General features: G+C 43.3%; 1 protein-coding gene across 1 annotated transcript in view; it reads right to left on the bottom strand.

The window, feature by feature from the left end:
- anapc1 (anaphase promoting complex subunit 1) overlaps positions 1-13954 on the bottom strand; it is a 53948-nt gene that overhangs the window by 21342 nt on the left and 18652 nt on the right. The window contains exons 19-27 of the mRNA XM_088934386.1: positions 12619-12884; positions 10623-10714; positions 8733-8881; positions 5395-5473; positions 4281-4320; positions 3768-3841; positions 2117-2295; positions 1293-1519; positions 159-277 (exon numbers count right to left, since the gene is read on the bottom strand). Of these exons, the coding sequence (XP_088790512.1) occupies positions 159-277; positions 1293-1519; positions 2117-2295; positions 3768-3841; positions 4281-4320; positions 5395-5473; positions 8733-8881; positions 10623-10714; positions 12619-12884 (1225 nt within the window). The remainder of the gene's footprint in view (positions 1-158; positions 278-1292; positions 1520-2116; positions 2296-3767; positions 3842-4280; positions 4321-5394; positions 5474-8732; positions 8882-10622; positions 10715-12618; positions 12885-13954) is intronic.

The following is a 13954-nucleotide window of genomic DNA, read 5'->3' as shown; positions in this document are numbered from 1 at the left end:
TTACACAGATCTAATAGTTATTTGAGTGGCGCTCTCTGCACTCCTACTCAATCCACCCTGTGTCTATTCATTTAGTGAAAACACTTGCCTCAGAAGTCACAGCTGCAACACAGACAACAAATAAAGATGGGCGTTCTTCAAAACACAAAATCGCATACCGGTCAGATTGAGTTTGGGGATTGGGAGGGGCTCCGTTAGCACAGGGTGATGGGAAAACAGTGTAAACAGCCCCCTCCCTACAGGCAGGGCCATGGTGCGCTGACACAGCTGCAGCAACCTAGAAAAGAGAGAGCAATCACAGCACAGAGCTGGAGAACCTCAAGCTTTTAACACATCCATTTAACCCATTCATGCCCACATTTTTCATAAATAGGTTTCCCCTAGAATACATATCATTGTTATTTAGCTGACACATGTATCCAAAGACTTCCATGTACTATTCATGACTTCCACACAGAACCATTGCTGAACCACAACAATTTTACAGAGTGCAAAAGCTACATAAAGTGTGTGAGCAGATGTGAGTTAATTTAGACAACGTGCGAGCAAATACTGCAAAACCTGCTATGAAAAGCTAATGCAGACAGCAGATAACCTACAGTTCTAAAGTACGCATTGTGCAGTCTAGACAATCTGGTTAGCATCTATTAGAAGAAGGGAAAATACAGCTATAGGAGGGCTAGAGTTCTACTTAAATGTAACAAATACACAACCATAGAATCTCACTGGCATCCCACCACATGTACTGGACTCCAGACTTTAAGGACTTCAAAGAGAAGTTATTTAAACTGCTGTTCAGGAGTGCATTTTGCCAGCTTTGCTACCAGTGTACTGTATACCGACTCCTCAATTAGAAAGGTGAGCTTCTTTGATAATAAGAATGACTGGCGACTCTAAAGCTCCCCTGCATGCGTCAGTGTCTGTCAACCCCTACTGAGTGTTGTCCCATCTCCGGCCGTTTGCTAGTTTAGGCTCCAGCTGCTGCAGAGGTGGATGGAATGATAAAAATGGGGAGAAAAGAAAACTGGCGCCTAATTACCTTAATTACTAATTCCTAAGAACCCCCACTTCAGACAATAACCATGGTGAACCATCGGAAGCATCCCAGATCAAGGCAGGAATGTGATAACGGTCCACTTCAGTCTGCTCTTGCCAAGATCACCATAGAATCTCGAGTTCATGCTATTCTAATCTGCATCTCACCGCTAGCCTAGATTCTGAATACTTGTGCCTGGATTCCAGTTTTCACCCAGGACTGAGCGCCCCGAGCCGGAGGTCCGGGACACACTCACTTGTTCTCCTTCTCTTCGATGTACTCGTGGTCGCTGACTTCGGGCAGGTGGACCACATTGACCCTCACGGGGCGGGAGCTCTGCAGCAGCCGCCTCACTTCCTGCACCCGCAGGTCTTGGCTCCAGATCAGAGACATCACCTCGTGGTTCATGTCATTCATCCCATCATCCTCCTCTTCTGCCTCACTGGCAGACGGCATGTCGAGCGTTATTCCCTGGCCAACCGCCTGAAAGTCAAAACACGGACGCTGGTAAATCATGACTTTTAAAGGAGGAGGGCATCTCTTTCCAAGAAAACAGCCCTTTGGAAACGCACAAAGCAACACAAGCAAAAGAAAAAAATCAAGACACTAGGAGAATTGCCAAAGATGAAAGTGAAGGCAAAATGTTTAGATCTATATAGCACCAGAAGGGTTTTAATTGCTGGATTTTTCAGATAATGCATCATTCAGTTTTTCTCAAATGGAAGATTAAGTATTCTAGCCCAAAGCAGAAACGCTTTCTCTGTTGGCATGGGCGCATGCAATAATTATTTCAAGCAATTCAGTCATTTTAGGGTTGTCTCGAAAGCGCAGAGTTAATAGGAGTGATGTCACAACCCAGCGCTGCACGAAGCCGAAGGAAAAGAATCGCTATCCTGGCTCAGGGCCTAAAATTAGTTTCAAACAGAGGTGATGACAAAGATGTGTGGGTTCCAAACATCTGCCTTTTAACAATCCTTGCAGCCAACACACCCAAAGATTATTCATTTACTGCCACCTACTGTAATTCATCACACAGTGATAGCATGGCACTTGACTACTAAGCCCATGGCGCAAACGTACCGATTTCCCTTTGGCCAGCGTGAACTCGTGTGCCTGTTTGGTCAGGTCCTGCCGGCCAATCAGCAAGCACACGTCTTCTGACCACTCCGAGGACGGCTGTTCGCGACACTGGTATATGGCATCTCTGATGGGAAGAGCAACACCAAAGGGAACAGATTCCAGGTCTTTGAGCGTAAAACCTGCAGAGAAAACCACAGAACACTCCATCTGTTGCGGTCACAGGCGTGAAGAGCTAACTATTGCCTTTGTGAATTCTATTTTTATAGCTTAGAAACTGTAAAATATAATCATTTCATCATCATTTCTTGGGGGTGGGGGCAGCGTGAGTCGTTACATTCGTTCCTTGGAAGAAGCCGGGCCACTGCCTTCATCAGTGAGGCAGGGCAGCTCTTTCCAGAATCTCACAAACTCTCCTGCTCATAGTGTTAAATGCCCTTCCCCTTAGTCTCCAATCTTGTCCTGTGGGTTGTATTTCACTGGTGATCCTGAAGAAGTCCTTTGTGCTGACACTGTCAATACTTTTTTTTTTGAGGACTTTGAACAGTCGAAACAAATTTACAGACCATGATTCACATTTTTAATGCATCCTTTCACTTATACATCAAAGTATGAGCTGTTCAATATAAGCAGAAAGCCATTCATTCTACATTAAAAATGATAAAAAAACATTTTGTATTTGAATATACTGGCTCCTCGAAAATGTAATTTTGAACTCATGTATATTTCATGAATAATACCCTAGCTCAAGCTAGTAGTAATGCCAACACACTTGTCCAGGTTGAGAGCTGTATAATATTAGCACACCTATTCTGTACTCTATAGAAATTCAGCACATTTCCGAATTTATCGTGGCTAGCAGGGCAGGTGTTAGTTAAAAAATGATGCACACTGAATAAAAGAATGGCTTCAACTGCCATATAACAGCTGCACTCTATTAAGAGAAAAAAGTAAGTTCATCAACTACATGCGGTTTGTGCCACTATGGGAATGTCATAAATTGATTAGATTTGTAGAGCCTGTAGCCCATGAGTCACTCTGAAGACAGTGCAGCATTACCTGTATGTCCTAGGGTGAAAAAAACCACCGAGAACACACTGTGTTACAGAGAGTAACACTGTCTGTTTCGGATGGCAGTGCAGAGGTGAGAATGCAGGAACCACGTTAAAGGGGCAGTGCGGTGGCTCTGTGGCTCAGGATCTGCGCCTGTGGCTGGAAGGTTGCCGGTTCAAATCCCACAGCTGGCAGAGGAATCCTACTCCGCTGGGCCCCTGAGCAAGGCTCTTTACCCCAGCTGCTGCAGGGGTGCTGTATAAATGGCTGACCCTGTGCTCTGACCCCTAGCTTCTCTCCCTGTCTGTGTGTCTGTGTCTCATGGAGAGCAAGCTGGGGTATGCGAAAAGAAATTCCTAATGCAAGAAATTATATATGGCTAATAAAGTGATCTTATAAAGTGCTTCAGAACACAACAGGGTTTCACACGGCAAAAATTAAGAAAAGCCAACAAGGTGAAGGGCTGCAGTTCTGGGGGGTTGAACCTGACCAGTCCAAGAGTTCTTGCCTGGCTAAAAATATTTATTTGAAAACAAGCATATCTTTTCCTCTTTGAGAAGCCTCTTTGAGAATTTTCAGAAAAAAAACCCACACTATTTACCTGCAGATGCTAACCAGATGACAAGCTTTTCTGCCAGGCTGGAATTTGGTGCACTCAGTCTCAAACCGCTCAGTCTAGAAAACAACTATGTGTTATCCACTCTGAAATAACGTTCAACCCTTACACATACAAACAGTGAGCTCATAGGATGAGGTCCAGTTTCTGAAGGAATGAATCACCTATGACTTGCAGCTTACTGACAGTGCCACATTGTAGTGTCAGCCTGTTCTCGTATCATACAAAGCTGCACATTAATTGCCAAGCAGCTGGTGACATTTAATTTTTTTTTTCTGTTGACAGAAATGGGCTTGAAAGTAATTAAATTGAGGGAAACATTCACGTTAGCATTGGAACTTTCAAAAAAATATATTTTCAAAAAAAAAAACATGGTTTTAGGACGTATGGCCAAACTTTATGCAGTTCTAACATTAGTAACATCTTGTAAAAACTTATCACTTGCTGCTATCTCTACATTGGTATCATAGTGACCGGGTCAGTTACTAATAAAGTTACCTTTTATTTGCTGTCTGTTCATTAGGATTTTTCTTCTGTCCTGTGGAGAGAAAAATATGCATAATATGTATTTGCATTAGAAAAAAGGTTCTGGGAAAGGCCATACGACCAAGAAGGCAGCAGCTTTAGCAGTGATACAGGATCTACAAAATTAATATTTCCAAAAGAGTGTGTGGGAGTTTCTTCAGTTGGGATCTATGCATTATTTCTTCTATGCATCTATTATTTGTTTGAAAAGGTGTGCAGATGTTTCTACTTTGTCTCACAATAAAAGAAATGTAAAATATGTATTGCACATATGGAAAATAATTAAATACTTTAGCTTGTTGGCACAGGCTATCGGTACCACTTACTCATTGCTAAGACTAATGCTGGCTCACTCACGACTCTGAAACTCTCCGTCTGATAATTAAACATCTGCTTGGGCTAATGGAAGCTTTCTTGTTGAACTGATGTGAGAATTCATCATTTCATGATATCTGAACGTTTTTGTTTTTGGAGTTTATCACCTCCAAGAGGAGGATAGAAAATTTGATAATAAGGTTGTGATCTCTACAGCCCCACAATCCCAAGGCTGAGGACAATTTGTTAAAAGCCTGTCAAAAATAGGGAATATCTGAGAGCATTTGAAAAAAGCCACTACAGTAGTTGCAATACGACAGCAATCGACACAAATGTACCAGGGCTTGTGAGAGATCAGATCCTGCAGTTCCACAGTATTCCTGTGACACAGGCTAATCAATAAGCTCCGGACATCAGTCATTATAGTAGGGGGAAAACAAAGTACATTGCCTAATAGTATTAAGATTTCTTGTTCTTACAGCATTCCATATATTAACTTAAACTTCACACTGGAAAAGATAGTGACAAACACTATGTAGCATAATATATTTAGAATTTGTTGGAATGTGTGCTTTTTTAGATGCTATGGGGAAGGATGGGGGTTTCTTTTTAATAATTGCCCTAAAACTCTGGGCTACACATTCATAGACATGCATAACAAATGTGTTGCTTTCCTTCAAAGCAGGTGAGAGTCAACGATCTCATTCTATTTCACTCATTTGAGAGTGGCAGCACACCTTGCTAATAGGAAGTTTCCCAGAGGGATTCCTACCTGCTGAGATTTTCAACAAGTATTTCGAAACTTCACTGGAAACAGCGCTGTCATCCCCGACAATGTACAAAGCAAAGCTCTGCAGAGGAAAATGAACAATATGACAGCCTGCAATCCCCAAAGCACAAGCATGCACCTCAGCAGCACACTGAAAACCAGTTTCTACAAATAACAGGAGTACGTCACACTGTTAGCCATGTGTCGACATCCATTGACCTGCTAGAAACAGGCATACTGAGTCAGATTTTTTTTTTAAATGTACATCTCAAACAAAGTAAAATGAACTGAAGATGGAAGGGTTAGAAAATGTCCTTTACTGTAAAAATAATTTGTACATGTACATTACATTAAATGTACATTAAACGCGATAGATGCCTCTGAAACCCAAGGCGTTTAAAAAAGATGGGAGAAAGCAAAATCATCAGAAGGCAGTAAAAGAAAAAAATCTTGTTTTCCTGTTAAATTATTGCTTCTAAGACGAGACTTATTTAGTTCGCAGTGGCACGAGTCATAAATGTGTTGAAACTGGGCTATTTCAAGTTAAGAAAAGAAAGAACAGCCTTTCAATGAAGCTGAAGCACTCAAAGTCAGACCTCTGACTGATTCAGAGATCTGCTTTGAGGTTCAGGATCCAATCTGCTCCCACCAGGTGCGGCGTTAAGGCGCAGCTCTGTGGAGGTACGTTTGTGCGTCCGGCGTCCACATCAGAGCACAGCCCAGGTCACACCCATGTGCCAAACAACATCAGAAAGAGGATGTCCAAGCAAATGCTTGAAAGAGCACCTCAATTCGGACGTTTTACATACATCAGGTTTTCAGGCTGAAGATCAGTCCAAGCCAAAAACATGTTCATTTTGATAATATTTTAAAGGTCCACAATTTGACACCTAAATCGCCTGTACCACTTTTTCCTTCCTTTACTTCCTTCCTTGGTTCCTTTACTATTCAGAGGACCACCAATGACTAAGCTAAACTCTTATTTGTTATACTTGCTAATTCAGTTTTCCTTGGTTAGGTAAATAGGCTAACCTTATAAAAATGATACCCCAGAGCATTTCAATAAAGAAAAAAAAGATGCCGCTTTTTCTGAGATACAAGGTCAGCTTTTCTATGGCAGGCACGTCATTTCATTTAGCTTGATACAAGGAGACACTGCTGAGTTTAGTCATCTGCAGCATGTCCCTTAGTATGAATCAGTCAGTGCTTTCAAAAGCTTAATTATAAAACCGCAGCACACAACACGAAATGGCCATTTCATTTAGCACATTCTCCCTCCAGCTGTGACTGAAATAAAACACAGCAGTCACTTAACATGACTGACAACTCCCCAATTTCCACTGCTACCTGGAAAAAACAAAGGAACCAGCTTTCATTGAAGTATTCAATATAGTTAGGTTAGCTCTTTAAAATAAAAAAAATCAGTTGAGTTTGCTTTTGAGGAATGTAAAAAAGAGCTCTTTAACTTACTGGAACTTAAAGAGAAATAAAACATAAAAACATTCAACTTGGTTTAATTAAGTGACGGTATTCAGTCTTGCAGTCTTGTAAAAAAGTCTTGTAAAGATGTCTTTTTCCACTATTTTATACAGATGGGAATATTAAAACATTGAAATATTCATGAATAAAAATGGATTATTGCAATTTAAGAAGATAACCAATGAACTAGGTATGAGCACAGTAAGGAAATCAAGATATTTTATCTTTGATTCTTGTGTAAACCAAGAACTGATTTCATGACTCAATCTCTGAAAATGCAAAAAAAAATGTTTGCCGATTAGCTTAAGCATTCTGTACTCAGAAGACTACATCTATGTAAAATCCTAGTTTTTTATCTTTTTTTAAAGCACAAAAATCACACTAATATACTTATGCCAAAGCAAAACTTGTTAATGAGACAATCATTCAGTGACCACAGCAAGAGGAAAGATTCTATAGATCTACACTTATCCTACATTTCTATAATAATATTATGTGGAACACCCAAAATTTAGGAAATGTTTAAACACTTTGTCTCATACTTTGTACCATTGTTGCCCTGCTGGCTTTTTTGTGTGGTATGCTTTGTCTCATGTTTCTGGTCAGCTTTTTGAAGTTGTGGCACTGTCACCTGGTGAACCTACCAGAACATAACTATCTCTATGGCTTTATTTTTAGTTTCTCACACCTCTATGAATATCGACGTCCATGTACAGTATGTTAAAGAATCTCATGCTGAATACAATCAGGGTCACCATGTCCAACACTGACAGTACATTGTGCACATCTGTTCACACGGGAACAAGTAAAGGTTTATTCCATGGGGAAAAGAGAAGAAAAGAAAACGTTTCTTCTGCCAAGCCTTCTTCGGGTGTCTGTACAGCTGCACGTGCTCATTACCATTAGAATTCACTTCTGCTGGAAAGAATGATGGATTGAAACTTAAACCGATTTTTTCAGGGTAAGACATACAATTGTGTCCTGTATGCGAAACAAATATATTTAATTGTTAAGGTGGGTAGCTGCGTCAGCATGCGTAGGCTGCAAAGGAACAAGTAATAGGTTTATTCTGAAAAAAAGAAGAAAGAAAACACAACGTTTACGCCGTGGAGCCTTCTTCAGGTGTGAGAAAGACAAGGCGGTAAACAAAGATAATGTAGTGGGAGAACGAAGGCTGGAAGGGAGTGAAGTAGAGAACTTCAGAGAACATGTTAGGGCTGTGAAGATTAAAGATCACTGTTTCTCATTTCACCTCTGACGGCTATGACCACTCTAATCTCTCCGTCTGTGTTCTCAAAGACGGTTTTCCGAACTCATACATCAGAAAGACTACAGAAACCAAAATTATCCTGCAGCTAGGATCACACCTTCCCCCTTCTCCTAACGACAGGCTACTTTTCTTCTAAATTTTCTCCATTCGTTGAAGGTTTCATTTCACACCTCTCTACACCTATCCTGACTTCACACCTCTTGATTGGCCTCTCTTTCTGTCCCCGGCTCCTGCCTCTCGCTCCTCCTCTCTCCCAGACTTTGTTCTCCCACTACATTATCTTTGCCTACTGCCTTGTCTTTCTCACACCTGAAGAAGGCTCCACGGCTGAAATGTTGTGTTTTCTTTCTTCTCTTTTTCAGCATGGAATAAACCTATTACTTATTTAATTGTTAGGTACTGATACCTCTTGTTTGTGTCATGGTCATTCACCTTACCAAGCAGTAGCAAGTCAATTCGAAGGAATGAACCCAGAAACATGTTTACGTCCACGAGCGGCACATGAGATGCAGGCACACTAATTCAATTACAACACTAACTCAATAATGGCGGCTCTAATAGTCAAGCACAATAAACAATAAAGACTACATACCAAAACAAGCAGCTTTGTTCTTTCACAGATGCCAGGTAAATATGGGAAAGGCAATACTTCCTCACTCTTCAAACAGGAGCTCAGCCACCTCAGCAAAGACGGGGGCTCAGTGGTGAAGAAGGATGGCTTATTCATCTGGCCAATCTGAGCTACAAGAGCAGGAAAGAAAAACAGGCAACAGGAACTTCAACCACGGCCATTTTCTTGGAGTTCTTAGCAAGATGGAGTTGGAGTTTCCTAGAGATCAGGGCAAAATGTCTTCATGAGCTTACTGCCTTCGTTAGAAACTGAGAATTTCAAATGACTTTCAAGAAACAGTTGAATGAGAACCTTGGGTGCATTAACTACTATGGCCTGAGGGCCTTAGCACCCTGCAACTAACAACTGGCAGCCCACTGAAGCTCAGCAGGTGTGAGCCTGATCGGTACCTGGATGGGAGACCTCCTGGGAAAAGCTAAGGCTGCTGCTGGAAGAGGTGTTAGTGGGGCCAGTCGGGGGTGCTCAACCTACATTCTGTGTGGGTCCTTATGCCCCAGTATGGTGACGGGGACATTCAATTGTAAATAGGCGCCGTCCTTCAGATCAGATAAGAGATAAGATCACTTTATTAGCCCTATACAATTTCTTGCATTAGGAATTCATCTTTTTGTATACCCCAGCTTGCTCTCCATGAGACACAGACACACAGACAGGGAGAGAAGCTTGGGGTCAGAGCGCAGGGTCAGCCATTGTACAGCGCCCCTGGAGGAGCTGGGGTTAAGGGCCTTGCTCAGGGCCCCAGCGGGGCAGGATTCCTCTGCCGGCCGCGGGATACAAACCGGCAACCTTCCAGCCACAGGCGCAGATCCTTAGCTACTGGCGGGCGCCCCACCAGATTGGACATAAAACTGAGGTCCTGACTCTCTGTGGTAATTAAAAATCCCAGGGTGTTTCTTGAAAAGAGCAGGGCTGTTACCCCAGTGTCTTGGCCAAATTTCCCCCTGAACTTTATCAATCATGGCCTCCGAATAACCCCCCATCTCTGAACTGGCTTCATCACTCTATTCTCCTCCCCACTGATAGCTGGTGTGTGGTGAGCGTACTGGTGCATTATGGCTGCCGTCGCATCATCTAGGTGGGGCTGCACACTGGTGGTGGTGGAGGGGATCCCCATTACCTGTAAAGTGCTTTGAGTGGAGTGTCCAGAAAACCACTATATAAGTGTAAGGAATTATTACTACTTCTACCATTTATAATGGCCAACCTGGCATCCTCTCATTTGTAACCTCTCTTGTTATTCTTGTGGAAATATATTATTTAGAAAAATGAATTTTCTGACATGTTGTAAGAAGAGGGACAAAGGTGAGCCAGCACCCTGAGCACCTGTCCAGTTCTGTCTTAGATGCATTCAAGCTTCCTGCAGCACAGAAAATGACCTCTGTAGTTATTAGCAAAAGTATAACTTTCGCTGCCCCCCTGATCTGTGCAACTCCTCCCTGCAAGGCATTATGGAGCTCACAGCAGTCAAACAAGAAAAGCTCTGACGGGTGGCTGTGTTGGAAGAGCTTGCCTGCCCAACCTCATTCCCCCCACACCCACTGGTGCACTAGAGGTGGCTTGTAACTTCTTGCACTACTGTTACAATGAAATAGTCCCAATATACCTGGAACCAGGTTCACCGAAGCGATCACTTTGAAGGAAACAATGGCAGTGAATTACAAGGAGAAGAAATTATGAAGTATTAACTGCATTAACTGCTGTTAAGACAGCCAATATTTCAATACATGCGATTTAGCTCATCACAGATAACATTTAAAAACGCATTTAGAAAAGTGACAGAAGGTCATGGGGCTTTACTAGGGAAAATATGTGAAACCCTGTCCACACTCTCACCTCATAATCAGCGCTTACCTTGGTCAATCACACACACTTCTTTAAAGGTTCTAATGAAGGAGGGGTAATCACGCCAATAGAAATCAATATACTCTTCCAAGTGCAGATCCCTATGACCAAAAAAAAGAAGCATTAGCACACCAAAAGGGGCAGAGTGAGAAAACAAAAATGCACAGTCCTCTACCTGTAGTATTCCTATTAAGACTTCAATACACATACTGTAGATCATTGCAATCTGGCTGTGTTTGTATCATCTATAACCTCAAACAACTTAAAAACAGTTGGTTAAGAATGGATAAGAGATGTCAGAATTTGTCAACCAGCTACTATGGCTGAGTTATTCACTATAACACAGCCAGACGGCCTGCATGAGTAGTATTAAAACACTGAAGGACTGGCATTTAAACCGGTTTGTCTCCTCTTCCCATTGTAATTGTGCTGATTGTAATTCTAGCTTATCTGCAAGACAGAAATGGGCATTAAAACCCTTCTGCCATCTGGTTTGTAAACCTACGAGGAGCTTGATGTTCAGTTTGGCAGAGATTGTTTCAATTTAACTCCGTGAGCATTGAGCTTTGGACAGTCATCACTTTAGCATTCGGCAGTAGGGCTCTCTCAGGATTTTTAATGAGAGGTGATCAGGTTATCATTGCAAGGTTTCCTTTTCTACAGCTCTGCTACAGTCCTCTTGCCGTTTTCACAGTTGGAACGCAAGCTGTATTGACAAGGCATGTGTCATTCGCCTACTGAAACGGGAGGTTTCGCATTAATGTTTTGCACGTCCAACGACCTCTCGCTTTCTGCTTTTCACTTCTTTCGCTTTCCTGTAACAGTGTAGGAAGCGAACATCGGGCTGAAGTGCAGGTGAATGGCTCTGGAAGGGTGGGAGGATGCCAACCAGAATAACCGATGACACAAAACAGTCACGGACGAGTAAAAGTGTCGCGATTCATCACATTATTCAAATGACTGTTGCATCTCCCGTCAGCTACACAGCTAACTACCAGCTACACAGCTAAGCCCCAGTTCTCGCGCTGCACCCCGAGCCCTTCCTCCCAGTCCGCGCTTCTGTGACGAGGATTCGAGGAGCATCGTTATAAAAAAGGTAAAGGGACACCGTTGGGTGAAACGTCACCGTTCCATGAGGAACTGGGGGCGATTCCCTTCAATGGAGTCCACTCCGATGCGGACTTCAGACAAGGGCGCATTAAAAGCACTAACGAGTGACCTTGTGAAACACAGATTTAGAAATAGGACACCCTGAGCCCTTGCAGACTTGAGCGAGAACACACATACGAAGGGCTTAAGACTCCAAGACCAAGTGCATATTTGGACACGGGCCCCCTTTCCAAGCGATGTCTAAAGAGGCGCATTGCGACGTCGTTCCTTCCCCTTGGGAGCAGTGCAGTTACCTTACCGTAGTGGCGCGCAGCCATACCACACTGAAAGTTTGCAACTGACAACCCACTGAAGCTCAGCAGGTCAGTACTTGGGTGGGAGACCTCCTGGGAAAAACTAAGGTTGCTGTTGGAAGAGGTGTTGTGGGGACAGTAGAGGGTGGTCTATGTGGGTCCTAATGCCCCCATTATAGTGATGGGGACACTATACTGGAAAAAAAAAGGCACAGTTTTTCGGATGACATGTAAAACCGAGGTCTTGACTCTCTTTGGTCATTAAAAACCCCAGGGCATTTCTTGAAAAGAGTAGGGGTGTTATCCCGTCATCCAGGCCAAATTTCCCAATGGCTTTTACCAGTTAAGGCCTCCTAATTACCCCCATCTCTAAATTGGCTTCATCACTCTGTTCTCCTCCCCTGACAGCTGACACCACTGACAGCTGGTGTGTGATGAGTCTATAGATGGCACTATAGCTGCCATCGCATGATCCAGGTGGAGCCACACACTGGTGGTGGTGGTGGTGGAGGAGAGTCCCCATTACCTGTAAAGCACTTTGGGTGGAGTGTCCAGAAAAGCACCTTTATAATTGCTTACTCTTAGATTTTTATTATGACTACCTCGCCAGCTGCTGCAGGAGGAGGACAAGTGAGCGCGTGCCCTTCCGCATGAGGGTGTCCAGCTTCAGCTCCTCGTACACCAGGTGCAGGACGAAGAAGAGGGCGGGGATGTGGCCGAAGAGCGGGGCGGAGGCGTCGAGGCCGAGCGGGGGCGAGGGGTCGTCGCTGGGCGGCGGGGCCCCGAGCGGATCCAAATACAGCGCGCTAGCCAAGAGCCTCGACTCCAGCTGCCGGTGGTAGTCGGAACTCATCTGATACTCCCAGTCCTTCGCAGGCGACAACAAAAAAAAAAAAAGAGATGTGCGTGTCAATGGCGGTCACGTGCGTAGCAGCCCGCGCTACTATCGGATTCTGCTGGGCGTCGGGAGCCTGGAACTTATCACTCAGACTCGGAAACTAGGGGGATTGTCCAGTTTACATCCCAGCACTCCCTCCCAAGACCTCGGAGTCCTGCGTTATCACTAAGCAAACACAGCAGGGATGAAGCGAGGCAATATAAAGAGGCACCACTCCATCTATGGATATTTCTCCCAACTGGAAACATTTAGCTTATGGGGAAATAAAACTCTTAAGGATTAATATAGAGTTGATATGCTAGGTGGAAAGGCGTTGTAGCTCTGAAAAAGATTTATAAGACTTGACTTGTAAGATGACAAATAAGAGGATCCATCTAAGTCACTGTCTTGTTCAGTGTCTAACGGAGTCAAGGAACTCATCCAGCTGTCTCTTGAACAATGCCAGAGAACCCATAACCATTTGGGTAAAGGTGTGTCTCCTGTTCTTGGTATTAAAGGCACTGCTATGTAGTTTCCACCTGTGTCCTCATGTTCCAATCGTGTTTCAATGTTTCACTGTTGATTCTGAAAACGTCATGTGGTTGGCAGTGCCTTTGGCAATTCTGAATAGCTGGGTCAGGACCCCTCAAAGTCTTTTGTATTCAAAACTAAAAATTCAATTCTGCAAGTCTGTTAGTGAAGGACATTCCTTGGTCACAGGAACGTCTCTCGACGAGTTTCCCTTGATTCCAGAGCAGCAAAATCTTTTTCTTTCATGCTGGCCAAAACTATACAGAACATTCTAAATAAGGTCTTACTAGTGAACCGTACAATTTTAAGATTCCTCACTTTGAAATCTACACCTTTAACTATATATCCTAATTCCTTGGCATTTTTAACCGCTCCCTGCCTCAGTCTAGAAGAGTAAAAGGATTTGCAAAGCAACACACTCAAGCTGTCAAAATGACATTCAATTTTCCAGGTGTTGGCCCAGTCCATACTTTGCTCCAAGTCTAAAACTGGGCTAGATTTTAAATTTCTTACGCAGCTTTTTACAGGGT

The sequence above is a fragment of the Atractosteus spatula genome, chromosome 15 (assembly GCF_055471065.1).
Source record: "Atractosteus spatula isolate fAtrSpa1 chromosome 15, fAtrSpa1.hap1, whole genome shotgun sequence".
Classification (NCBI taxonomy): Eukaryota; Metazoa; Chordata; class Actinopteri; order Semionotiformes; family Lepisosteidae; genus Atractosteus; species Atractosteus spatula.
The sequence above is the reverse complement of the archived record's forward strand: the minus strand, read 5'-3'. Positions and strand labels throughout refer to the sequence as shown.